General features: G+C 42.3%; 1 protein-coding gene across 1 annotated transcript; it reads left to right on the forward strand.

The window, feature by feature from the left end:
• On the forward strand, positions 1–24,794 carry PODN (podocan). The gene is made up of 11 exons (XM_027649276.1): positions 1–171; positions 3,491–3,735; positions 5,279–5,372; positions 6,886–6,950; positions 11,058–11,167; positions 13,131–13,287; positions 15,211–15,326; positions 17,155–17,812; positions 20,161–20,309; positions 21,959–22,160; positions 23,236–24,794. Exons 2-10 carry the CDS (start codon positions 3,496–3,498, stop codon positions 22,125–22,127), a joined length of 1,758 nt encoding a protein of 585 aa, XP_027505077.1. The 5' UTR covers positions 1–171; positions 3,491–3,495; the 3' UTR covers positions 22,128–22,160; positions 23,236–24,794.

Raw genomic sequence — 24,794 nt, forward strand, 5'->3', positions numbered from 1 at the left:
AGAGGGGGATCGGTTCCAGTTGATATAAGCCTGGATGAAGAGAGGGAGGAAATAACTTAATTGCTTTAGTTCAGCTGGAGTGGAGAGGAAAGAATCAGTGTCCCTTTTTTTGGAATTCAGCAAGAAGGTCGTGTTGTTGGTGAGGACAGATCCCCTGCAGGTTCTGTGAAGGTACTGTATGGAGCTCTGGGGGCATTCACAAAACAGGTGGCTATATATTTATAATAGGAACTCTGCTGTCAGGGACAAAAAGCTGTGTTGCTTTTTTGGAAGTATTGCTGCACTTGGAGCATACTGTGTTATCAACAGGGTGTTTCTGTGCTTTCACCAAGAGGGGGGAAAATAAGGAATGGGAGGCTTCTGGGCTGAATGGGGTGGGTGTGTGTGTGTGTGTGTGTGTGATGGAAGGTTCTGATGTTAGTGCTGTAATGTGGGGCTTAGAAGATAAAAAAAGAGATTGGGTAGATGGGGTGTTACAACAAATTTGGGGACTTTGCCTCTAAAACATCTGTAGTTTCAGCCTGTCGATCCCTGGTCCCCAAAGATCAGTTGATTGGATGAAAACCAGGGAGAGTTAAAGGGGAGGGAGATGAAATGCAGGAAAAACTGCTGATCTGTCTGTCACTCATAGCTGATTTGAACCAGACCCCCAGAGAATGGGAGGACATTCCCACCTGGGATTCAGATTTTGGGTTGAATGCAGCTAAAATCAAAGATCTAGTCCCAGTGCAGCTCCAGTCTCCTGCAAGGAAATGCAGAAGCACAACCGTCTCTGTTCTCCTCTGCCAATTCCAGCACGCTGGCTTTTGGCATCCTCACGGAGCCTGCAAACTGTGTTGACAAAAAGTAATGGGAGATTGTTTATTTCCCAAGTCTTTATATTCAGTCAATAGCTGCTTCCTCTTTCCTACTCACATTTTCCCATATGGTGACTTTGGAAAATTCCTCTCCGATTTCGTTGGGAAGTGCAGGAGGCTCTCGTTGGTAGAGGGTTGCCTGTCGCTCTCTCTAATTCTGCTGCTCACATCTGGAAAGGATCTGGCTTGGAAAGGGGAGACTCGCTGTGAGCTCAGTGCATGTCACTGACATGGCATGAGTGAGGGAGCCTGTGGGGGCAACAGAAATGTTCTTCTCCATTCAGCTGAGTTCTGACAGCAAAGGTGAGTTTTTCTGCACTTTCTTTGTTTTAAAAGCTGGATTGTCAGAACCTGCAGCAGCAGTCTGCCTTTCAGCTGCAGCTTTTAGCAAGGATATTCAGTGTAACAAACTCAGTTAACCTGTTGATTTTGAAGGAGAATCCTCCCATTTGGTGGATGTTTTTCCTATCTCTCTGTGTGTGTGTGTCCTGTGAGAATGTGTGTGGACAATAACAGATAACAGAGATGAGATACTTTGAAAGAGATTCCGTTGTTTATTGAGGTAACTGTGGTCACTGAGAAGCATTCAGTAACTCCTAAAACTTCAGTTTACTTCTGGAGACTGTGCCTTTTGTAGCACCCTGTCTCTGGTGCTGTGGGGCACCAAAGGGCAGGTGCCAGTTCTGTCTGGACTCAGAAAGATGCAGTGCAGAAGCCCCTGAGGGTTTCAGGGTCCCTTCAGTCTCTGGGTGGCAGGACCTGATCCAAAGCCCACCTACAGCCAGGGAAGAGGACTGTTTCTAGTGGGTTTTGAGCTACTCCTTTAGAAAAGTTTCTTAATAAGGCTTTGGATCAGGCCCATGGGAATGAGTTGAAATGGAGTGAGTTACCTCAGACTTTCTTTGAACTAAAAATCACAATCATGCCTGGTTTTACTGCCTGCACTCCAGATGTACACAGATGTTCCTGTATCCAAAGTGTCTCCCTGTGCTAGAGCAGCATTCACTCCAAAGGCATTGTAGCAGACAACAGTGTGCATATTGCTGACAAGGGGCTGAGATTGCCTCTGAAATTTTATTGTGCAATAGATAGAATATTTCATGTTAATTTTGTAACATCCTTTCAGCTGCATATGTGGAAAAGTCAGCATGTTGCAAATTTGTAGAGTCCAGTACCAACCACGATGTAACTGTGTTTGTGTTGCTACAGCAGGGCTGGTTGGGACCTGCATATAAAAGATTTTTTTCTTTAGTTTCTTTTGTAAGTATCTGTAAGGGTAAGCTGATATATAGGGAAAATACTTTGTTAGAGACCTGAGATACTTTCTGAGATTATTTTCTCTAAGATTTCTGAAATATTTTCTGAGATTAGGTCACCAAATACTAAAGATTTTAGTAATCCACTGTTGGCATACTCATATGGCCAGTTTTGATCTCACTGTTAATATTTACCTGCCATACAAGGAATGTTTTATGAAAGAGATTAATTTCATTATATTCCGCTATTCAGCTATATGGAAGCTGTGAAATAGTGGAGCAGGGGGAAGAGAGATCGATGCTAAATGCTTAACATCACCCAGCATGTTTGTAGCAAAGACCAGGACCAAAGCAAAACCATCCATGTCTTGGGATGCCCTGCCCTGTAGTCCCACCTGCTCCCATTTCTTCAAGTGTAAGTCAATGTTTAAAGAAATAATTTACAATTTTCATGACTGTGACTGAGAGCAGGATCTGTCCAATGCTCCCCAAGCACCCAAAGTCTGTGAGAGCCCCTGGTGCAAAGCAGCAAAGCCCAGGGGGTGTAAATGGAGATGTGCAGTTCTGACAGCCTCCAGTGTGGCTCTGGGAGGTTCTCGTTTCTGAGGCAAAGAAGGCATGTGGGCTGGCAGAGGTGAACAGAGTACTTATTTCATGTCGTGAATCCACTGTGCCTTTTCACCTTAAAAGATCAGCCTAAGTAAGTCTCATCACTGTTGAATGCTTCTGATTAGAATAGCCAAGAGGATAAAAGACAGGCCATAACCAGCCCTGACTGAAAACCTTTATGTATGAAATCTGAGAAGGGCAACAAATGGGACCGAGGGGGCTGGGTTAGGGCCAACTGGCTGCTCCAGTCCATATCCAACTTCTGTTTGGATTATTTTAACCTACTGCCAGAAAGATAAAAGCTGAACGTGAGCCAGGCCTCTTAGGTTCAGATCAGTACTGTCCAAAATCCATAGGAAGCTCGTTTTGTTTTCAGTAGCCATGAGGTTTTGTTGTTGCTCCATGCACGTGTAGCAGCCCCTCCGAGAGTCACTCTTGTCCAGCCTCTGTGTTGTTTAAATAACGAGAAGAGTTTCTTCCTAAGCAAAACTGTGAGGAGCAGTGCGACCGATGGCCACACTGAACTAACATTTTATGAATCTCCGGGATCACCTGGAGTTTCTCAATATGAAAAAAGCAATAAATAACCGGAGGAATTGGGGCCGGTGTGGGGGATGCTGTGCCCGGGGCCCGCATCCCGGTGCCCAAACCGCGCTCAGAGGGCGTGAAGGCGCCCCGGGAGAGCGGGGCCGGCACCGGGCTCTGGTCCGGGCCGTGTCCCGGGGCTGACCCGCTGTGCCGGGGCTGACCCGCTGTCCCGGCCCGCAGGGGCGATGCCGGCCGGCGGCCGGGCGCTGCTGGCGCTGCTGGGGCTCCCGGCGCTGCTGGCGCTGGGCTGCGCCGCCCACACCGACACCGAGCCCGAGCCCGAGGGCGGCCCGGCCCCGCGGCCCGGCCCCGCCTGCCCCCGCGACTGCGGCTGCACCCAGGAGGGCGTCGTGGACTGCGGCGGCATCGACCTCAAGGAGTTCCCGCTGCTGCTGCCCGAGCTCACCAACCACCTGTCCCTGCAGGTAAGGGCGCGCCGTGCCCGCATCCCGCTCCTCATCCCGCTCCTCCCCGCTCCCCTCAGCCCCGACGCGGCTGCCCGCAGGGAGCAGCAGGTGCAGCGAGCCTTAAGCTCGACGGATGCGCCTGGTTATCGGCACTGATTCTCTCCCCGCAGATCCAGGGAGGGCAAAAGATAGGAAATTTTTCTCCTTAGTCTCTCACAGCTTCATGAAAAGAATTTTTGTCCGAACTAATAGTTACTGTTTCTGGTGAAGGCCTTTCATTTTGAGGTGTCTTTGAGAAGGATGGGCTAAGTTACTTCATTGATGAGAAGCTTCTGGGCAGCACTGCCTGTTAGTCCAGGCAGTGAACCCGTGCAGACACAGGGCCAGCCTGTGTTCCCTCGTGTCCCATCTCTCCCTCAGCACACAAACTCAGCAAGAAGCAGGGGTGACACAGCCAGTGTCATCCCTCACCCCCAGTAGCACTGCCTGTGGCAGGGACACTGATGTCATGCCTGCAGCAAATGGTTCCACTCCAGAGATCTCATGTCTTGTTAGGATAAGGACACGTTAAGGTTGTGAGATTCCAGCTTATGGCAGAAGAAGCAGGATGTCCTGGACTGTCAGCAGTTTTCCATGCTCTGCTGTTAGTTAATTGATCCCTATGACCAGCATTTGGGCAGGTGTCCTTTCCATGGCAGTGCTCTGACACCTGCAGGCGTGGCAGGGCCAGAGCATGGCAGCCTTGTGGCCATGCCTCCTCTGAGCAGTGGCAGCAGTTCCAGGATTTCCAATGCCTTGCTTTTGGTTTATTGCTCCTATCTGCCAGTTCTGTCCAATGGATGAAATGCAGATTTTGTTCAGAGCTTTCCAGTTAGAAAAAATGTAATGTAAGCTGGCACCTTCCTCAGCAGATCTGTCCCAGGCGAGTGCTAGCCATGGCTCCTGCCTCTGCTGCCAAAAGAAAAGCAGCTTTTTGGAGCAGCAGCTGTCACTTTCTGTGCACTGGCCTGGCTTCCAGCACAGCAGGACCTTAACTGGTCCCTTAGATGCTAAAATAGAATCACTCATTAATGGTCAAAATGTTAGTCAGCACATTAATGAAAATCTGATGGCAGTCACCCCTGACAGTGGTACTAGTGAAAGTGAGCCCAGTTTGACGCTCCCTTTCTGTGACAAGTGGCTTTTAAAACAACCCAGGAATAACAGAAGTGATAAAATTGGAAATCCACCATGCCAACCTTGTAGCAGCTGCTGTGCTGCAGCCACAAGGTTTGGCTTTGGCAGATGGATTATGGGCCTTGCCAGGCATAATCTCACTCTGTGTGCTACCAGTGCATAAGACAGGTATTCCTGGGGATGAGCAGAAGTTCAGGTCTTCCAATGCTGCTGGGTTTGGATGGCTTGGTTTTGGTATTTGAGTTTGGCTCATTACAGAGAGAAGTCTTGACAGTGATTTGGCATGGTGGGGTCACTTCCAGATTTTATTGGAGTTCACAGTCTGGGTTTACTGGGATCCTTAATGGATTACTTTGCTGATGATTAATACTCTCCATTTTCTTAGAATAACCAAATAGAAGAAATCTTTCCAGAAGAACTTGCTCGTCTTTACAGACTGGAAACTCTCAATCTGCAAAACAACAGGCTTACTTCAAAAGGTGAGCTGGCAGAGCCATGGGGTGGACAGAGCCTGTGCCTCCAGAACACCAGCGACACCTGATAAAGAAAGCCACAGGGTTGGAGTGGTTCTCTGCAAGCCTCACTCCTTTGGCCATGACACACATCATGGAGACACTTTATCATCTGAAACACAAGACTCAGTGTACAAGAATGCAGCCCTGCTGAACCAGGAGGAGACCTGGCAGCAGCTCTGTGTGCTGTGGCGTGAGATCTCCTCGTCCAGGAAACTCCCTCTGGTCCCACAGGCTCTTCCATGCAATGCACTGGGGAACCAGAAACCTCCACATGCTCAATGATTTCCTCCTGACTGACTTTGTTCAGTTCAGTCGAGGCAGTCAGTTCATGTAGTTCAGTCCAGTTCTGTCCTCATTGAATTTGGTATAAATACAAATATACATTGCAAATAAGGACATTTCTACCCTTCCAAAACCATTTTGATTTTAGTAGGCAGGTTTTCCTTGCTCGGTCGTATGCTTATGAGGGAAACTTGATAAGGAGCTAATAAGGAAAGCAAAAGAAACTCAGGAACTGGAGTAAATAGTAAGAAAGCATGATATGGGATACAAAAGATGTAATTGTTGTGCATCACATTAACTTGTGATCCAAATGCTCTTGCTTTCTTTATTGCAATGACAGAGGGCAGCCTTTATTGAGAATGAGGGAATATTATCCCTGGGCCCCAAGGCACAGCACTCCTACATAGCACGGGGAATGCTGTGCCTAATAGGTTCAGCCTTTGACATTATTACCTTTGGGCCTTCTTGTTCCTTTCACAAACTGCAGTGCAGCCCTGAGTTTCCAACATGTTTTGACATGGGAAACGGCTTCACCTTTGACTCCTGGTTATCTCAGTGCCAGGTGAAAGTGTTACTTTCAGTGTTTCCATTGTGACAGCAATTGTGGTTGTGTGATCAGCTGGATGCGGAGTGACTCAGCTGAAAATGAATAATTACTGGGGGAGGATAAGCTCTGAGCTGGTTACTGTGTGGATGGATATCTCTGCTGTGGGGAGCAGGACAAGGGAAGGGTTGTGGCATGCTGATACTGGTGTGATTTTGGCAATGTAGTCCTACATCAGATCCATTGAGCAACCTCAGATTATGCCCTTGCAAGAAAAAAGATTTACAGAATCATAAGCAAATTACAGAAGAAACTGCTCAGACAGTGTGGTTGCTGCAAGCACCAATAATCAGCTGTACAGGGGGTCTGCCCAGCTCTGCCCCTGACCCCTGCCAGGGGGGTTGGCCACAAGCCTTGTATGCTCAACATTCCTAATAGTCTTCCATTGCTCTTAACAGCCAGTATTGTTTTGTGGCATTTTTAATTAAAAAAAATAACAACAATAGGTATGACCCAGATTGTTTCATTGGCCATAAAAAATAGTTCAGTCTCACATGGACAATACCTGAGAGAGAAAGCTGCCCCCTGCTATTTTCTCTCAGAGAGGCAGTAAGGTGCCAGTGTCACTGATTAGTTATTCCTTTTTTTAAGGGTTGCCAGAGGAAGCATTTGAACATCTAGAGAACCTGAATTACCTGTACCTGGCAAACAATAAGGTAAGTGGCTCTGAAGCCTTTCAGAGTTCTTTTCTAAATTGATTCTGGAAGTTAAATGAGCAAATTGTCAACTCTTTTAAAATGTACATACTAAATAAGCAAAATGTGCTAAAGTGATATTCTAATGCAGGGTCATCTAAGGTCAAGACAATCAGTATGTGAAAAATTTAGAGGCTACACATGCAGGTATATTTTGAACACTTATTTATTTGTGCAACTGCTGAAAGGTTTCCCTTGTATAAGGAGGTACAGAGAGCCCCTGCATGCATAAGTTACCACTGTCTTCAGTAGGCTTTGGATCAGCTGCATGCAGATTTGTTTTCTGCCTGTATGCAAATAAACTGTGAGGAAATGGTGTGAAATGCTGCCTGTCTCATCAGATGAGGCTGGCTGAAAAATTTGTGAACAAACAGGTCTTAGTACCTGTGTTTGAGTCATCAAGATCTGTCAAAGGCTATCCAGTTTTCCCTGACTCCCATTCTTATTAGGTTTGATATGAGGAGGATACCCACACACAGTGAAATGTGCCAGTCATTGATTTATTCTTTTAGCTGCAGTGATAGGAGCTGAATTTCTTTTTCTAATGGAGAAGATCCTGAGTGCTTTCCTATTACTGACCCAAGTTGGATGTCTTGACAGAATCCCATCTTTCCTGCCAAGGCTAGGAAATGAAATAGCTTCTCACATACCCTTACATCTGGGTGGTTACCATTATAGCTTTCTTTATCCCCAGTGATTGTCCACAAATATTTGTTACAGAAGAAACTGGGCTACCACAGAAAAATATACGTTAAAACATCAGACAGAGCTTCTTTGTCTACAAAAATCCTGCCCTTCCATCTCACCCTCCCTCTCTCTCTATATATATTTACGTCTGTAAATATATATATTATTATCCTCTTAAAATCTGGGACCATTTGATGTTTTCATTAAATACATGTGGCCCCATTTAGGTTTCGGTCAGGCCAAGACACATCCAGAATCACTCCATACAGAAATATATGGAGTGATTGAGAATAGAACCCATTCCTTAGTACGGTAACATTGTGTTCTTTTCTCCCTTTCAAGCACCATTTCCATGTAACAATCTTGGCAGTTAATAACCCCATAAAAGGGAACAAGCCAGGGCTGTGAGTAATATTCCAGAACCTTGCACTCCGATTTTCCCTGTGCGACAAAACAAAGCGTTTGGTTTTTCTGGCTCTATGGCAGAGAAAAAAAGAGTCCCAAAAGAAATTGCCAACATCAGCGAATGTCAGAAGCAGTTATAGTGAGAAGTTGTGGACCCACAAAAATAACACATTTCTATATAAATCCCAAGCCAGGACAAACCAGATTGGCTTCAAACTGCAGGAAACACTGTGGATCAAGTTACTGCGGTGTCTGGAGGAGAGCAGGGATTTGCTGGTAGTTTGCTCCTTGTTTTATGGATTATCTTAATGCATGTTTATCTTCCATTGTGATCCCATCAGATGTAGCTAAATCAGCTTTCATTACACTGGCATAGATGGTCAGAGAAAAGAAATGTAATAGACTGAAAGCCTTCTGTGGGTTATGAGTGACAAGTACTTCAAGGAAAGAAGGGATGCTGTAGTTTCCTTTCTAATTTTTCACCCCATTCTCATATTTTGTACCTCTCATATAGTATGCACAGTAAAGAAATTATTTCACCAAATTGTAGACTAGGTCCTGAGCTGTCATGATTTACTATAAGTTGGTGACAGAAGGTTTTGCATTTCCTTGTATCCCCAAAGTGATACGGGATTCACCTGGATCCAGTACTTCTGTTTATATCAAAGCTTGATCTAAGCAAGAAAACTTGTTTCAAAACTTTTGTATTAACCTTCTGAATTCATTAGTTAACAGTGGAAAAATCAATCTCTGCCATATGGAAAGGAAGGTCCAGCAGTAAAGCTGCAAGGAAATTGCAGCTGGAGAAAGTCAGGTTGTTAGGCAATAAACTGGACAAAGCTATTCAGTCAACCTCATTGTTGCTAATACCTATAACAATCCAGCATTAATCCTTCAAGCAGTCAACCAGTGGAATCAGTCTCATGACCAAGTGCTGAAATGCCAAAGCAAAGTCCTGAGCAAGTGAAAACTCTTTCTGGATGAAACTTCTCTTTCTCTTTCTTCTTTCTTGTGGTTCTGATGTCTCTCATTCCACATGTCTGAGCCATGCCCTTTGTTTTGTATGAAAGTTATGACCTAACTGACCATGTTTCTGGAGAAAAGCTTTAATGTGCCACCCTGTATGAAAATGATTGTCTTGTTTCCTGTGTCTGAATTCTCAATATTATTATGTCACAGTAGAGACTTATTTGAGGCACTGTCAGACCTTCCTAGTCAGTGATGAGTGCCTTTATCCAGTTCCCTGGTACCACATCTCCCACATCAGGAGACAAGAGATTGCCATAAAGCCAAGAGCAGTACTGTGGCAACTGCATTAATATGCAGAATGCCTAATTCCACTGCTTACATACCATCTGGGAATACTGACAGGAGTGTGATTTGTGGGAAAGGTCTTTTCTGTGTTTGTGACCATTAAACAATTAAGACAGGCTAAGGATGGAGATTTCAGGACAGCTGAAAATGAAGAACAGTAAGTAACATACTTTCATCTTTTTTAAAGAAAGGATTGTTTTATGAGTCCAGTAAATTGGAAGTTCATGGCTGTATTTCATCAATGCACACTTGACACACTAGATGGGTGTAGACACCCTTTAGATAAATACATAGTTTAAGGCTTGGGTTAGGCAGTTCTCCAATGAAGTGTCTACTCTCTAACACAGTGTTCATATTTTAAATATTTTTGGTTTTACACTATCATTCATAACCAATTGAAGTTTTATGGTAATAAAAATTTGAAAAATATGTTTTCTCCTCATATAAGTCTTGCTGTGCCTTGCTGGCTGAAAGGACCAGGCTCTGTTTCACACAACAGAGCTGTGAGGACGAAGCTTCACAGATCCCATGAACTTCAAGCTAGAAGGCAGATTTCATCACCCCAGTTTCCTATCCTGATCTCAGAGCTTTAGATGGCAATGAATTCAGTATCTCACCAGAAAAGTTCTCTCCATAGCCCTCCAGAGTGTACATAAAATACTGGGTGGTCTCAGCAATGAACACCTTAACCACAGGGACTGCACCTGCCCACTGCAACTCAGTGCCTTCTGCTTCTGTGCTCAAGGACTCTCTGTTTCACCACTGTATTACTAATTTGTCTCCCAAGGGCTTAATCTTCATGCAAAGATCTATGGGTTTATGCTTCCCAGAAAACTTTCCTCCAGCCTGGATTGTAACCTGTATTCCTGGTTTCCAGGTGAATAACTTTGCTTTTAACAGCCACTCAGTGAACTTGGCTATTGCTCTGTAAAACTGAGCTTATTTTGATCAGTGCCCTTCACTCCACCAGTTTGTTCAGGTGCACATGTTTCTAGTGTTATTTTTCAAAATCCCTGATAAAAACAGCAAGAGACCAAGAGCAAACATATTCAATCCTATACCTGTTGTCAACTATTAAGTTTTGGAGACAGAACCTTTCTGTATTTTCTGATGCATCACTTGTTTATTGAACAGAGTATCACTATACAGTAGTTTTTTGCTTTGAAGTCCCTTTTGATAACCCAGCATTCCTGTTCTTTGGGAACCTGCATCCTAAATTGCAGAGATCCCTGTAAATGGATGCAATGGCACAGAAACATGAAATGACAGTTGCCCTCCATAATATCCTTTCAGAAGAGAGTAAGCAGTAGGTCACTGTGAGGTGGGCTGGAGTTTCTTGGCACAGCAAACTGAGGAATTAGGAACAATAATAAGCAAAGTGTTTGCTCTCTGAATAACAATCTCTTGATTTCTTCCACCAAAAAGAGACAGGACTCTTCCAACCAAAACAAACATTCTCATATCTTAGAGCAAAAGTCTGTCTCCTTCCTGGAGAGATTAGTGAGTGGGGACAATTTGTTTTTGTTCATGCAATCCACATTCAGTTTAATTTATTTTTGCCCCTTTAGAGAAGATAAATTTGCAAATGTTTTACTGTTTGTCTAGTACTTGGTTAAAACTTGTTGCATTTAATTTTAATTCCCCTGTATATTTCTTTTCCAGCTAACAGTGGCTCCGAAATTCCTACCAAATGCCTTGATCAGTGCAGATTTTGCAGCCAATTATCTCACTAAGATATATGGGCTCACATTTGGACAGAAACCAAAACTGAGGTAAGGGACAGGGAAGTAAAACAACAGTGTTCTGCCACTGCTTGGATACAACTGGTGGGTGATAAGAAACTATCTGGCTAAACCATGTAATTGCTCACTTGTGTTTTTTGGAGAGAAGTTGACTGTTTATTATTCTCAGCATGAAAGATCAAATAATCTCTTAAACAAACACATTCCAAGGGCTTTTACTGGCTGCCAGACACTTTTGCATATATAAAATTAAATTGTCCCCTTTTCATTTGTGTGTCAGTTAAGAATTGAAAAGAACAGCTTTAGTTTCTCAAAATGGAGATTAATGTTTAGAAATCTCTAGTTTTATTAGACCCCATTCATTTTTAAGAATAAAATGGGGTGGAGAGTGCAGTACTCAGTGCAGGTGAGTATAACTCAATTCCAGGAAAGCTTAGCCCTTCAGCACCTTCAGAAGTGGCTCATTCCCTCAGACCTGGTGTCAAAGTCTCTGCTGGTTTCAGGCTGGGATTTGCTCAGCTGGATCCAGTGCAGCACATTGGCCCATCCCAAACTCAGATGCACACAGACCACCTCCTGGGAGACAGGGGCTTTTCCAAAGGGGTTCTGAGTAATCTGTATGGACACTGCAGCATCCAAATCCTGCAAAGACCTTCCAAACTCTGTTGAGAGCAATTTATGTAGCCAAGTTTGGAAGCAGTTAATAGCAGCTGACCCAGCTGAGCCCCTGCAGTCCAATCTTGTGATGAACTGAAGAACTCTCCATTCCCACTGAACTCTTGGGGAGCTGAAGCTCCTCTGCACTTACTGGGCCTTTTGTCTCCTGGGCTCTTGGAACCTGAAAAGGCTGAGTCACTCACAGATTTCTGGCAATATCTCATGATGAAAGAAACTACATTATACATGTTTTCTTCCTTAATCTGAGGTGCAGAAGTTGCTGTGTTTTGATTTCATATTGAAATTACTGACTCTTCTGAAGTGATTTTCACACTCTCCTATACCAACACTAATTTTAGTCAGAATAGGAACTCACTGATTTCCAAGACTGCTGATATAAAATCCTAACACAGTTGCTTCAGTTGTTTTATTTGCCCCCAGCAGAGTTCATGGTCTCAAAGTGACGATTTGGAAAGCAAGGTTTTCAGAAAGGCAAATATTTGTGAGCTAAAAGTACAGCTGACCATGCAGGGTAAACAATATTTCCAGTGTGGCTCTGAACTCCCTGGAGTGTGTGATCACACAATTGTATTTCCATACTGAGCCTTTCCTTCCTTCCAACAGGATGTCGCCAAGTTTTCTGCAACTGGTGGAGATTCCAAGAACAAGTTGAAAAAGCCCACTTTGATACTGTGCTCTTTTGCAGTTTTAACCTGTCTCTACAAATTTAGCTGCCTGCTGCATCTTGGGGTAAACACAGGAAAGGGAGAGGGAATCAAAGTCAGTAAAAAGCAGTCAAATGAATTCATTTAGCTGAGCCAGTGAAAAGCAGGAATAACCTCATAGGGGTCCATTGTTTTGTACAGAGTTGAAAGCTGTATAAGAAACAATGAATCAGTTTTTGAAAACCTGATTGGAAAAATGCTTCTGTGAATATTAAAGATTTAAAGTAAGAAGAGCAAAGGGAAATAAGAAACCCTGTTTCTCTCAGTCCCAAAGGCTTATTAAAAAACAAAATTCTTCCAGACTAAATCTGCTGTCTTTCTGTCAGTATCTTTTCCCTTTCTGAGTTCTAGGAGTAGGAGAGAAACTGAAAATTGTATTCATGTGCAGGTTTGGATTTTGAATAGACCTAAATTTCAGAGAGTGTTGGGACCAACCATTTGGTGTTGCATTTATCCTTGCTAAATTAAAGGGCACATTTTAAAAACAAATCCAATTAACTCAAGGAAAGAACAAAAAATTGAAATTTAGTTTGAAACAGCTTTGTTGCAGAAAAAAACCAACTCCAGATCTCACTATCTGTTGAACGTCATCTTTTATCTCCTTCCAATAGATCTGTGTATCTTCATAACAACAAACTTTCAGATGCTGGGTTACCTGATAACATGTTCAATGGCTCTGCTAATGTGGAGATACTCATCATGTCCAGCAATTTCTTGAAGTATGTTCCAAAGAATCTCCCTCCAGCACTGTATAAATTACACTTACAGGTAATGACAACAAAGTTTTGTGTTTCTTTAGGGTTGTGACAAAGTGCTGTGTTGTGTGGGATTCAGCCCACACAGCCAAGCCATTCCAGTGCACTTGGAAACATCCCCAGGCCCATTTTCAGTCTCCTCTGCTATATCCTCAACAGTTGCTGTCTCCCATGTCCTTGCTTTGTTGTCCATGAGTACCAGTGTGTTTTTGCAAAACACCAGGATGCTCACAGGGGACAGAAATGCTTTTCTGTGTTTTCAGGGTAATGTATTGCAAATGCCTGTGTGCTTGCATTGCTGGTCTCTTCCCTGCATATAATGATATTAATACATAGTGGAGCAAGAGGGTGGGTCATTCTCCATGGCCATCCAGAGACTGGCCTCCCAGTTAAGTTTGCCACCAGTGCTGTTTTTCCTGAAGCTGCTTACCCACCATGTCCTGGCTTTGCTCACTAACTCCTTTCACACAGACACTGTTTCCCATCAGTGACTCCTGTTTGCTACTGACCTGGCAATTCCGACAACACAGTGATTCTTTACTGCTGCAACTTCTCCAGCAACAGTGCAATAGCAGAAGTTGTGGTATTAACTACTCTCCAGCAGTTTTAATTCCATGTCATCTGATTTTGATAAAAAGGCTTCATCCTGTCTGTGCTGGAGATCCCAGCCCTGTAACAATGGCAGAGCTGCAGCAGTGGGGAGCCCTGGATCCGCCTGCTCCGAGTGCTGACAGCTCCTTGGACATGGTTAGGTTGGAGTCTGTTATCAGCCCCTGCACTTAGGCAGTTCTCTGCTGCCTCCCAACTCTCTTTTCCCTTGAAGGTTTCACCACTAATTCCCGTTAAAGTCTTCTAGAGAATAGGCTTCTCCAGCTTGAAGAGCAGTAAAGGCAACCAGTCTGATCCTTTAAATCACTGGAATTTCTCTGCAAAGTATGAACTTATTAGTCCCCTGCATTTTATTGACATTTATAGGTAATCATTGTCTCCTAAAGGGATCTCAGACTTTGAGAATTATGCTTTGAACTCGTCTCCTTCCTTGCTGTCCCCAGTTGTGTTAAGGGCAGAGATGCTGAGGAGAGAAATGAGTGTTTTATTTGCAAGTGCACTGTTACAGCAGTTACGTTTACCTTGGTATTTTGACTGGGAAAAAAACAGGACAATGGGAAATGAGAGACAGGCAATAGTGGACCAAAAGTGTCTGAAAGCTGTACTTATGATGTGACAGATCTTTTTTCTTTTACTATTCATTGAGACTCTGAGCCAAAATCTATCTGTGGTGGTATCTATATTAGCTGGCACATGCATCTGGTCTAGTCTGTCCATCACATTATTGTGTGTACATGGATCAAGGGGATTTTAACAAATTCAGTGTCAATGTTTTATATATCCTTTTATATTTCCTAGAATTCCTGTATAGAATTTCTAAGTGGCATTTAGTTTTGTATTTCATTTGTTTCTGCCTGCTGGCTACTCCAAAGCCACACTAAGGCCATGGGAGTAATTAAACACAGGAACTGTACCTCTGGGAATGACATTAATGCTGGAAGGATGGCTGATTCCCAGCTTCCAGCCTAATTCTTCTTTATGGTAAAATCTGTCTTACAAGACCTAGAAATTCTGAGCAAACTCCAGAGGTGGTTGCCTAAATTACAGTATACATTGCACATAGGTGGAAGACTATGAATGCAAAATAAAACTGTCTGGGAGGCACAGGGCAAATTCTGCCTTCTTAACCCAAAGGTTCCATGGGGAATCAATAAAAATAGTTTGTATTATTGCAGCCTAGTATTTGTATTTATTTTTTCAGTGGGATTATAACGCCCCCTGAAATATCTTATGTCTAGCCCTTTTGAAGGTTAACTGCCTGTGTTAGCTGAACAGAACCTGAATGTCCTGAGTTGATTCATGTCAAGTAATGTGCTTTGTGCTCTAGAGCAACAAGCTGGAGAAGATTCCCAAAGGAGCCTTCAGTGAACTCACAGGTCTGCGGGAGCTGTACTTACAGAACAACTACTTGTCTAATGAAGGAATGGACAACGAAACTTTCTGGTGAGACTGAGCTGTGCAGTTTGTACCTCTGTTCCTGTGCCTCCTGTGGTACAGTTGTACATCTACTGAACAAAGGACATCATAAAAATCAAGTTTATTAAAAGCTGAATGACATTGTGCATTTCACTGCTAAACCTTAGATGCTACCATTCAAAAGCAGAGGTCTGAGTGAGTGGTTGCAGAATAGTTTTATACAAAAGACACAACACTGAAATCAGCCTGTGCCACCCCCTGACTGCTACAGTGCCAGTCACACCAGGTACTAAGTGCCCTCTGGGTAAAGTCACCTAGAACAACGTTGGTAGCCAGTCTCTGTTCTTCCAAACCAGTCAAAACTGAGGTTGCTTTGGACTTTCCAATTTCTAGGGCAGTTCAATGGAAGTTAAGGCCAGACTTTCATCTTTGCTAAAGCCACTTCTGAGTTTCTGTGAAGGTGACTTGAAAGCAGCCACAGACACAGAGCTGTGAATCCACCTGGCCCAGCTGCACCGCAGTGCAGGGGACTGGAGCAGGCAGGGATGCAATGGTGCTGCTCAATAGCCAGATGGCTGCAAAAGCTTTGCTACAAGCTGGTGTAACAGAAATAGCCTTTGGCTGTCCTAAATTTAGCCTGGGACTTAGCACTCAAAAATTTTACAGTTATTTCTCTGCTCGTTTTACCTGAAAATCCAGACCACATAATTGGTCCTGCCCATAACTTAGTTCTGTAAACTTTCCTGACCTCCAGACATGAAAATGTATCAAAGTGTGCTTTCCCTTTCCATTTCCCAGTCCCAGAAACCTCCCTTAGTAGTTCACTATATCTGTTTTGAGTCCCCCTCCAGGTCATGTTGGACATATAATCTCTGTTAAGAAGTTCCCAAGCTGGGGGAACCTCGCAAATTCCAGCAATGAAGTTCTTTACCCAAAGAGTCTATTTGTTCATTCAGAGAATGCTTGGATAGCTGTGAATAGCAGTGTAGTAAGCAGTAAGTGATTTCTGTAATGCATTAGTTCTCACATTTCCTGAACACTTCCTAGTCCCCTGCAGTGGGTTACGTAGTGCCATGCAGACTGAATCTTTGAACTGAGACAGTGACTTGAAATACAGGGAATCCAGGATTCCTCAGTCCTGGCATATAACACCATTGATCCACATCCAGTTGGTTTAAGTGGTTGAACTGAGGATTTAATTTAGCTTCAACTGAGACCATTGAATCCAGATTCAGTAGCTTACACAAAGCAGCTCTAGTCCTAACTCACTTCCATAATGCTGGAGGGTCAGGAGAAGTTCACTCCCTTAGCCCAGGACACTGAGTTAGCATTTCTGCTTTTCATAAGTGGAACATTTCATCATCTAAAAAGCAGACCTGATTTTCAGTTTCAATATATTCTTTCAGAGACAGAAATTACTCCTGCTCAGGCTTTGTTTCTGTGAAACCAAGAGCTAAATTCTGTGCTCTGATGGCGCTCCCGTGGCACCTTCCTCATGGTCTTTCTTCACTGAACTTGCTCGTGTGTTGCTATCTGTGGTGTCAAATGAGAGAACAGTGACAGCAAAACTCAGCCCAGTAGCAGTTTGGATGTCTGTGGACTGTGGCAGGTCCTCTGGCTGGTGTGGCTGGGGAGCAATGGCAATGCCCAGTCTGAATCCTTAATGGCAATACAGGAGCTCCCTGTTTTGCTGTGCATATCAGTCACACCATGAGACAAAAAGGGCAGTCAGTAGTGGGAGCTGTCCTGGGTAAAAAGACTCTAAAGCAAAGACTGTAAAATCCTAGGGGAAGTTGGTTATCATTTCACCTTGCCAAATCTAAATGGAGAATGTTTTCTTTCCTTCTTTCCCAAGGAAATTGTCCAGTCTTGAATACCTGGATTTGTCCAGCAATAACCTCTCACAAATCCCAAGTGGTTTACCTCGAAACATCGTCCTCCTCCACCTGGAGAAGAATGCAATTAAGGTGATTGACAGAGATGTGTTAACCCAAATTAAGAACCTGGAGTACCTTCTGCTCCACAATAACAAATTAAAAGCCCGAGGGATTCACCCATTAGCCTTCCAGGGCTTAAAAAAGCTGCACACTGTCCACCTGTACAACAACATGTTGGAAAAGATTCCCAGTGGGCTGCCCCGGCGTGTGAAAACACTTATGATCCTTCATAACCAGATCTCTGAGATCAACAGGAATGACTTTGCTACCACTTACTTCCTTGAGGAGCTGAACCTGAGCTACAACAAGCTCAAAAGTCCCCAGATCCATCGGGAGGCCTTCCGTAAGCTGAGGCAACTAAAGTCCTTGGATCTTTCTGGAAACAATCTCCACACAGTCCCCTTTGGCTTTCCAAAGAACTTGCAGGTCCTGAAGCTGAAGGAAAATGAGATAAGCATCATCCCAAAAGGGACTTTGTCTGGCATGACAAAACTGCGGGAACTGTATTTGAGCAACAATAAACTGAAAGTAAATTCAATTTATTCAAGAGCTTGGAGAGAACTCAGCAGTCTTCAGGTAGAAACACCACCTTCTCTAATTGTTGTAGTGATGCTGATGTCCTTGTCTGTCTGCCTAAGCCAAACTGCATAACACCAGTACTAGATGTGCTTGGTCCTCATGTTCTGGGCTTGCATTGTAAGAGCTACACACTGTTTCTAGATAGAAATGATGTGCTGTTGTGCCAGAGGTGGGTACCTCCCACTGCTGGCCAGGGCATTGGCCCACCATGTACTGCTAATTCTGGGAAATGTAAAGATAGCTTTGTTTCTGAACCCTAGCAGTGTCCTATATTTTCAGATAAACATTAGTGAATGTTGTCATTAAGACTGAAATTAGGCCTTTCAAATAGCTTGTCTCCCAAAAGATTTAAAATCAGCTCTGAATTGAGACAGCAGGAGGAAGGAATGCATAAACAAAAACACTCTTAATTCTCAAAGCCCCCACATCAGCTTATGGTCAGACAGGCCAAGCTGTAGGATTTAGCAGCTCAGCTGGCTAAGGCACCTGGATAGCAGCTAGGAGGTCTGGATTCAATCAGCAGCCTTCTCATTTGCTTAATTGTTGGAGAAAGTTAAACACAAACCATAAGGCAGGCTGGAACAATCAGATTTGAGCTGTGCAAGATGACCTTTCACAATTGTTACACTGGCTGCAGGATTTGTCTGCATTTCCTTTTAGGCAACAGCCCCTTTCCTGCAGTGAAAGGTATTACCTTTGTCATATGGCAGCCACTGCAGGTTCATATGGTCACTGTGCAGGCAAAGAGTGCACATCTCAGAGCAGATCAGGGATAAGGGACATGGAGCATATGTCACACTGGCCCCAGTGTGTGTTCAGACAATGCAAACGTTAATCTCTGTGAACATTTCCCTTTCTGTTGTTTCTGGAACTAAACAACAGCTTGTTTTTCAGTTAATATGAATCAGCAATGCAGCAACAGTATCTGCAGAGCTGTTGGTTTGCATCAGCTGCAGATTTGATCCATGGTTTAATAATACACTTTGCCTTTGTTTGATGCCTCACTTATGTATGTGTGTGTGTGTGTGCATGCAAATATACCTAACATGACAAGTAGTCTGGAAGGAAGATGCTGTTGAGAATTACAGATGCTTGGATTGTTTTTCTGCAGTACCTTAATAAAAATGTGGGGTTTTTTATTTTCAAACAAAATTGGGTCATGAGACCTGTTAGGCAGCTTGATTTGGTTGGAATAAGCTTTCATTCTTGTAGGGCCCATTCCAGCTACTTCATGGCACTTTTATTCTACTGTCACTCCCTTGTCACTCCTCAGTGTCAAGCCAAAGTAACATGTTGGAGAATCAAGCACTGGCCCTGCAGCTGGACCTACCCCACAGCAAACCCCATTCACATCAAACAAGGTTCAGATAATAGCACACACTTAAAATTCTGTGGGACTCATGGTGCATTTTTGGCTGGTGCTTTTCTTTGGAACATTGTTACTGTTGGTTAGTTGTTTCCATTATAGTTGTAGCTGAATATTTTTTATCATTAAGGGCTTAACTGTGCAAGTGGTTTCTGAGTTGGTGCACTGGAGTGCATTTGACTGATAACCAGCACATAAGATCCTGATCGTGCAGGTACTTAGTAAAGGCTTTAGGCCTCACTGTTTCCATGGAAATCACTGGAGACTTTCTGCAACTGCAAAGCAAGACTTTTACATAATGCACTTGGCAGTGCTGGGCTAACAGTTGGCTCAATGATCTTAAAGCTTTTTTCCAACCTAAAGGATTCTATGATTCCATGATAATTGTTTGCCAGACTGGCATTATGTGGGGAATAAAAACACTGTTTGCAGAAGTGTAGCTTTGAATAGTGTGTAACTAGTGTGTGTCAGCTTGATGCTATGAAAATGCTGCAATACAGGGTAACAAAACACTGCTATTGATCCATTCTCTTGCATAAAATTAAACAGAGGAGTGATAACAATCTTTAGTCCTGATGTCTCCCCTCCATGTTAGAATATTTCCAGATGTTTTTATGTGTAGCTGTACCTAGTCCCTAACCTTAGCCAGGCAAGTGTTTGCAGTAGCAGCTTCCAAGGAATTCTCAAGCATATCTCAAACCCAGCCTGTTTTTAATTTACTTAAAGCCTGGGGACAGAGATAAAGAAATGTTGGAGCTCCAAAACAAACCAGCATGATGTCTGATGTGAAATCAGGATGCTAAATAGCAGTGTAAGAGAGTAGAATTGTCTTGGCCACACTTACCTAGATGCAAATTAGAGGCAGATTAAATTAGTTTATGCCATAATAAATATCAATTCAAACTTAAATATCTTCTGGATTGTTTCTTATATTTAAATTCAGTTATTTATTTGCCCCCTGGTTGTCTCTTCCTTGCAGTCACTAGACATGGCTGGCAACCAGCTGACATCCATCCCACTGGGCCTGCCGGAATCTCTGGAATATCTGTATCTCCAGAACAACAAGATCACAACAGTTTCAGAGCATGCTTTTGAATCCACACCCAAAATAAAGGGGATTTACCTCAGGTAAGGTCAAGTTTCCACTTAAGCACACAAGATTTGTTTCCTTCTTTGTCCACTTTATAATTGGTTACGTTTTAGGAGGTGTTTAAAATGCTAACTTTCTAAATGAGCAACTTTGTTTTATAGTAATGTGTGAGGAAACAGCGTTCATCTACTCGGGAAAGACATGGATACACACAATAAGCTCTTTCTGTTCAGAGAGCTTGTCTTTTCTGTGCTTATTAGAATGGATTGGCCTGTTAGTAATTCTGGGAAATTAATGTTTAATATTGTGTCATATTCCAATATTCAACTGTGAGCCAGAAGTTTACAGTACACTTATAGGAGCACAGCTTTGCCTGTGCCTGTTGGCCCTGGATTTTGACAAAATCCCCCTCCGGTGAGGGTGTGTGACCAATGCTGAAGTTGTGCACATTCCCTTGATAATTTTGTCAGAAACAAGTGGCAAGTTACAACTGTGACAGTTACGTAACTAAGATTAGAAGCTTTGCTGGTTTTTTTCTCACTCTGTCAGCTGGATGAGGACTTTTTTTTAAAGGTGACAGATACTGACCTTTTTTACATGTAATGTGAAATCACAGTAATGTAACTGGTTTAAGCAGAGCTTTAGACCACAAGAAGTGAAGCAAGAATCTGTCCCAGTAATATATTCAGTTTTAAACTGATGGCATATTATTGAAAATATTTATTAGAATTAACTTATGAATCCCTATAGAATATTTGATTAAGCTGATCCAGTGGATGTGTTCAAAAAGCTCAGTCTGCACAAGACTAAATATGGTCTTATTTTGTCTGTATGCAGCTAAACTGCCCTGTAGTTCTGAATAACTTTGGAGCATACCTTTTTGGATGAATGATTCCATACCAGGCAAATAAAATTACAAAGTCTGGTGTAAATTAGAGCAGTCTGTCTATTCAGCTGCTCACATTTATGAGATTTTAGTGAATGCTTGGATGTGAACCAGAAACCACATACCACATTCTATATTTCTATATAAAGAAGAAAGGAATTTGCAAAACAGTTTTGCTAACATATTTAGGAGGCAACTCCACCCAAGCTACGTTGTATTTTTTAATAGGAGACTATTAATCACTGTGAAACAGTAACATACATATGGAATATTAGACAGAATATGATTTTAAGCGTGTTCACAAGTCACAGACCAAGCAGTAAATGTGAGAGGCTCTTAAACTGCAGATTAGTTTATTTGTATTCCTGGAAACACAAATAACAGCTGAAAAATTACTGCATGTTGCTTTTTTCCTAAGGAATACTTGGTACCAATATTTTGAGTTTTGTGGGTGAAGAATTAAGGTATCAAGGAGCGACAGAGAATCTCATGAAAAATCAAGCTACACTTTGAAATGTGGGCTATGGAGCAGATGACTTTCCTCTTTGGGAAGGAGGAAGCAGAATAGCAAGAGAAAGAATTTGTGGGGGAGGAATATATAATGATTTTGTTTCCTTCCCCCATCCAGAGGAGCCAGCACTTCTAGAGCACTGTTGTGGGTCAGTGTAAAGATAGAGTAACTTGGATTAGTGTAAAGTTAGAGGAACTCTGCAGAATGGCTTCCTCCAAGTCTCCTCATTTCTGTGTTGGATATAAAAAATGGGTTTATTTTAACAGAAGGGCATTTTTGTTTGTTTACAGGTTTAATAAGATTGCAGTTGGAGCACTGAAAGAAAGTACCTTCCAAAACCTAAAGCACTTACAGGTACTGGATATTGAAGGGAACCTTGAATTCAGCAACAGTTCAAAGAATAAGGATGATTCAGAAGAGGAAATGGAAGATGAGGAAGAGGAAGAAGAACTGAGATAAAATGTGAACTCACACAATCACACCATGTGAGAGGTAACAACTGTAGTTCAAGGATCCAATTCTCAGACTTTCGTACAAATAATTCCAATTTACACATATGATTAAAGCATAACAAGGGTGATTGAGCCCTGGACTCACTAAAACATGACTGTGAATTGCAAATCAAGAAGGTTTGAAAATACATTATTTTGTAAAATGAAACAGTCAGTACATATCTGTGTTTTAGCAGAGGCAGTGGACTGTTCATAGTGGCTTCTGCTTATAGCCACAGCAGGTACAATAGTTAAATATGAACATCCTTGTTTACTAATTCAGATAACAAAAAATGAAAAGGTATTTCATGATAACTTTTAAGCAGGTAGCTCAAAAGGAAAACAAAGAAAAAACTAGAAAGCTTACTGATGCAGAAGACCATGTGAGCTGAAAATGGATTTAAAAAATTATGCAAGTTAAAGTAAGATTAGACCCACTGTCTGTTAAACACGGCATTAAGATTACAACCTGTCTCAAGCAGTACTTAAATCACTGACCACTTGGAGTGGGAAAATAATGCTATACTTAGTATATTTCTTATGGAAAGAATAGTCTTTCTAGTTGAATCTCTTATATTCAATTGCAGAAGACAAGATGAAGGGAGAATAATGTTTGAAGAATATGCATTTTTTCACAAGAATAGCGATCTGCCTAATGTATCTCTTAAGCATTTATATTCAAAGACGATGAAATTCAGGACTACTCTTTACTTCTGGAGATTTAAACTTTAAGAGTGGAAAAAGAGAATTAGCTTTCTCCCTAATCAACATTTTGTCACGGAGAGTGACACAAGGAATTGCTAGGAATAGTGCTAATACGCTTAAAAGATGATGGGGCTTGGAAAGGGCAGAAGCTACTTGGAAAGTCAAACACCAGACCTTGAGGCTGGGCTGTATGAAAACTTTGTGAGGGAAGAAACAATTTATATCTGCAGACTTAGAGTACATATAACTTCAAAATCAGTGTATCTCTGGTTTAGTTTAGGACACGTGTGCCATGTTAGCAGGTACTAAGTTTATCTTACTCTGAATTCTGTATTGCATTATGTAATTTATTTTATTTTTCTGTTTTGCAGGAAAACATATGGAAAATTACATATAGGTCTATGTGTATATATCTATATAGATATACAGAGAGCACTTAGCAGAATGTGCAATGAATTATGCAGAAACTGTCGTGGCACTGAGCCAGGCTCATGGAAGACAGTGTGTTACAGTGCCTTATTCAGGGAAAGACCCTGAATGCCTTTCCAAAGCTTCCAAATCATCTTATACAAGACCCAGGATCATAAGGGATTGCTCGGGAACTCACAAAAGCTGGCTTTTGTTTCTTCTGTTTCTCTTCCTTCACTGTTTCCATCTGTAATATGGGACTGTTTTCAACACATGCCTTCAAATGCCATTTTTGTCGCTGCATTTTAAATGAACCATGTATAAGCTTCTTTTCCTCCACCCAAAGAAGCTGTTGCTGATCAGGCAAGATGAATATTTGCAGTAGCTTCATGTGTGGAGCAGTGTATGAGGCATTTTGGTCATCAAGCAACACTAATAATTCTGGATGCAACTATTCCTCTGTTATAAAAATGTGTATATTTGGATGAGAAAAACAAAATAAGGCTGGATCCCATAATATTTTATCTCTACTGCCAAAGCCTGCAGTATATTCCTGTTTTAGAAAGGTTTTAAGATAAAACTATTGCTCTTGTGAATATATATATATATATATATAAAATCTGTATGTCTGCCTTCCAGAGCTTTGCTAAAGTTTCTGTTTGCTCTTGTATGCCCGTGTGGCAGTTGTGTGAATGTCTCTAAAGGTATGATCAGAGGATGGAATGACAGTGTGAAGTGTAATATATGTGGTTGAATTTTTTCCATAGTGTATCTTATTCCCATTGAGAGTCAGGAGTGAGACTAGTGATGTAAAAGAGATAAGTGAGCATGGGCTGTCTTAGGAGAAAACTGTTAAATGTCAAGAGAAATTTGTTTAGTTCAAGTTTGGAGACAGTGCCTGGTGTTGTATTCAAAGCCTCACCTATTTTATGATGTCAAGTACTTTCAGCTCCTGTTGGAGTCATGGAAAATAAGGAAACCAAGGAAAAGAAGACCCAGCAGGTACAAGTTTCCTAGTTGATTATAATGTCCTTCATCTGAGGCAGTTAATCTGCATGAGGAAATGTCTTTTCTTTTGAGGATTTCTGATTGAACACATGTTGTTTTGTACACTGCATTCCAGGATTTACTTGGAAACACAGTTGGCTTAATTTTTTACCAGCTGTTTTCCTGCTGAAGATCTAGTTCCACACTCTCCTTTTGGTTCCCATAGCACATGACAGTAATTTCAAGCTGTTTCCTACCTTAGACAATTCAACACAATCATCAATCATAGAAGGAAAGATTTCTTCCTGAAAAAAATAAAAGCTTGGCCTTAAAAGCTGCAAACCCCCATGTTTTTGAATAGCAGCTATACAGCTGAGCAATAAAATAGCCTTCTTGACTGCTGGGATAGATTTCTACATAAAATGTTTACAGAAGTAGCTCAAGTCAACTAGCTATCTCCAGCAAACACCAGTGGAAGTTTTGTTAGTCTTTGGTGAAACAGAGCAATTGATTAAACTCCTGAACAAGCTGAGAA

The sequence above is a fragment of the Corapipo altera genome, unplaced genomic scaffold (genome assembly GCF_003945725.1).
Source record: "Corapipo altera isolate COAL_440 unplaced genomic scaffold, ASM394572v1 112, whole genome shotgun sequence".
Classification (NCBI taxonomy): Eukaryota; Metazoa; Chordata; class Aves; order Passeriformes; family Pipridae; genus Corapipo; species Corapipo altera.

Excerpts from the sequence above, each read along its gene's own strand:
- PODN (XM_027649276.1), top strand. The coding sequence starts at position 3,496 with ATGCCGGCCGGCGGCCGGGCGCTGCTGGCGCTGCTGGGGCTCCCGGCG. Across the intron at positions 6,951-11,057 it reads TGTACCTGGCAAACAATAAG|CTAACAGTGGCTCCGAAATT; the intron begins GTAAGTGGCTCT and ends TTTCTTTTCCAG. Across the intron at positions 11,168-13,130 it reads GGACAGAAACCAAAACTGAG|ATCTGTGTATCTTCATAACA; the intron begins GTAAGGGACAGG and ends TCCTTCCAATAG.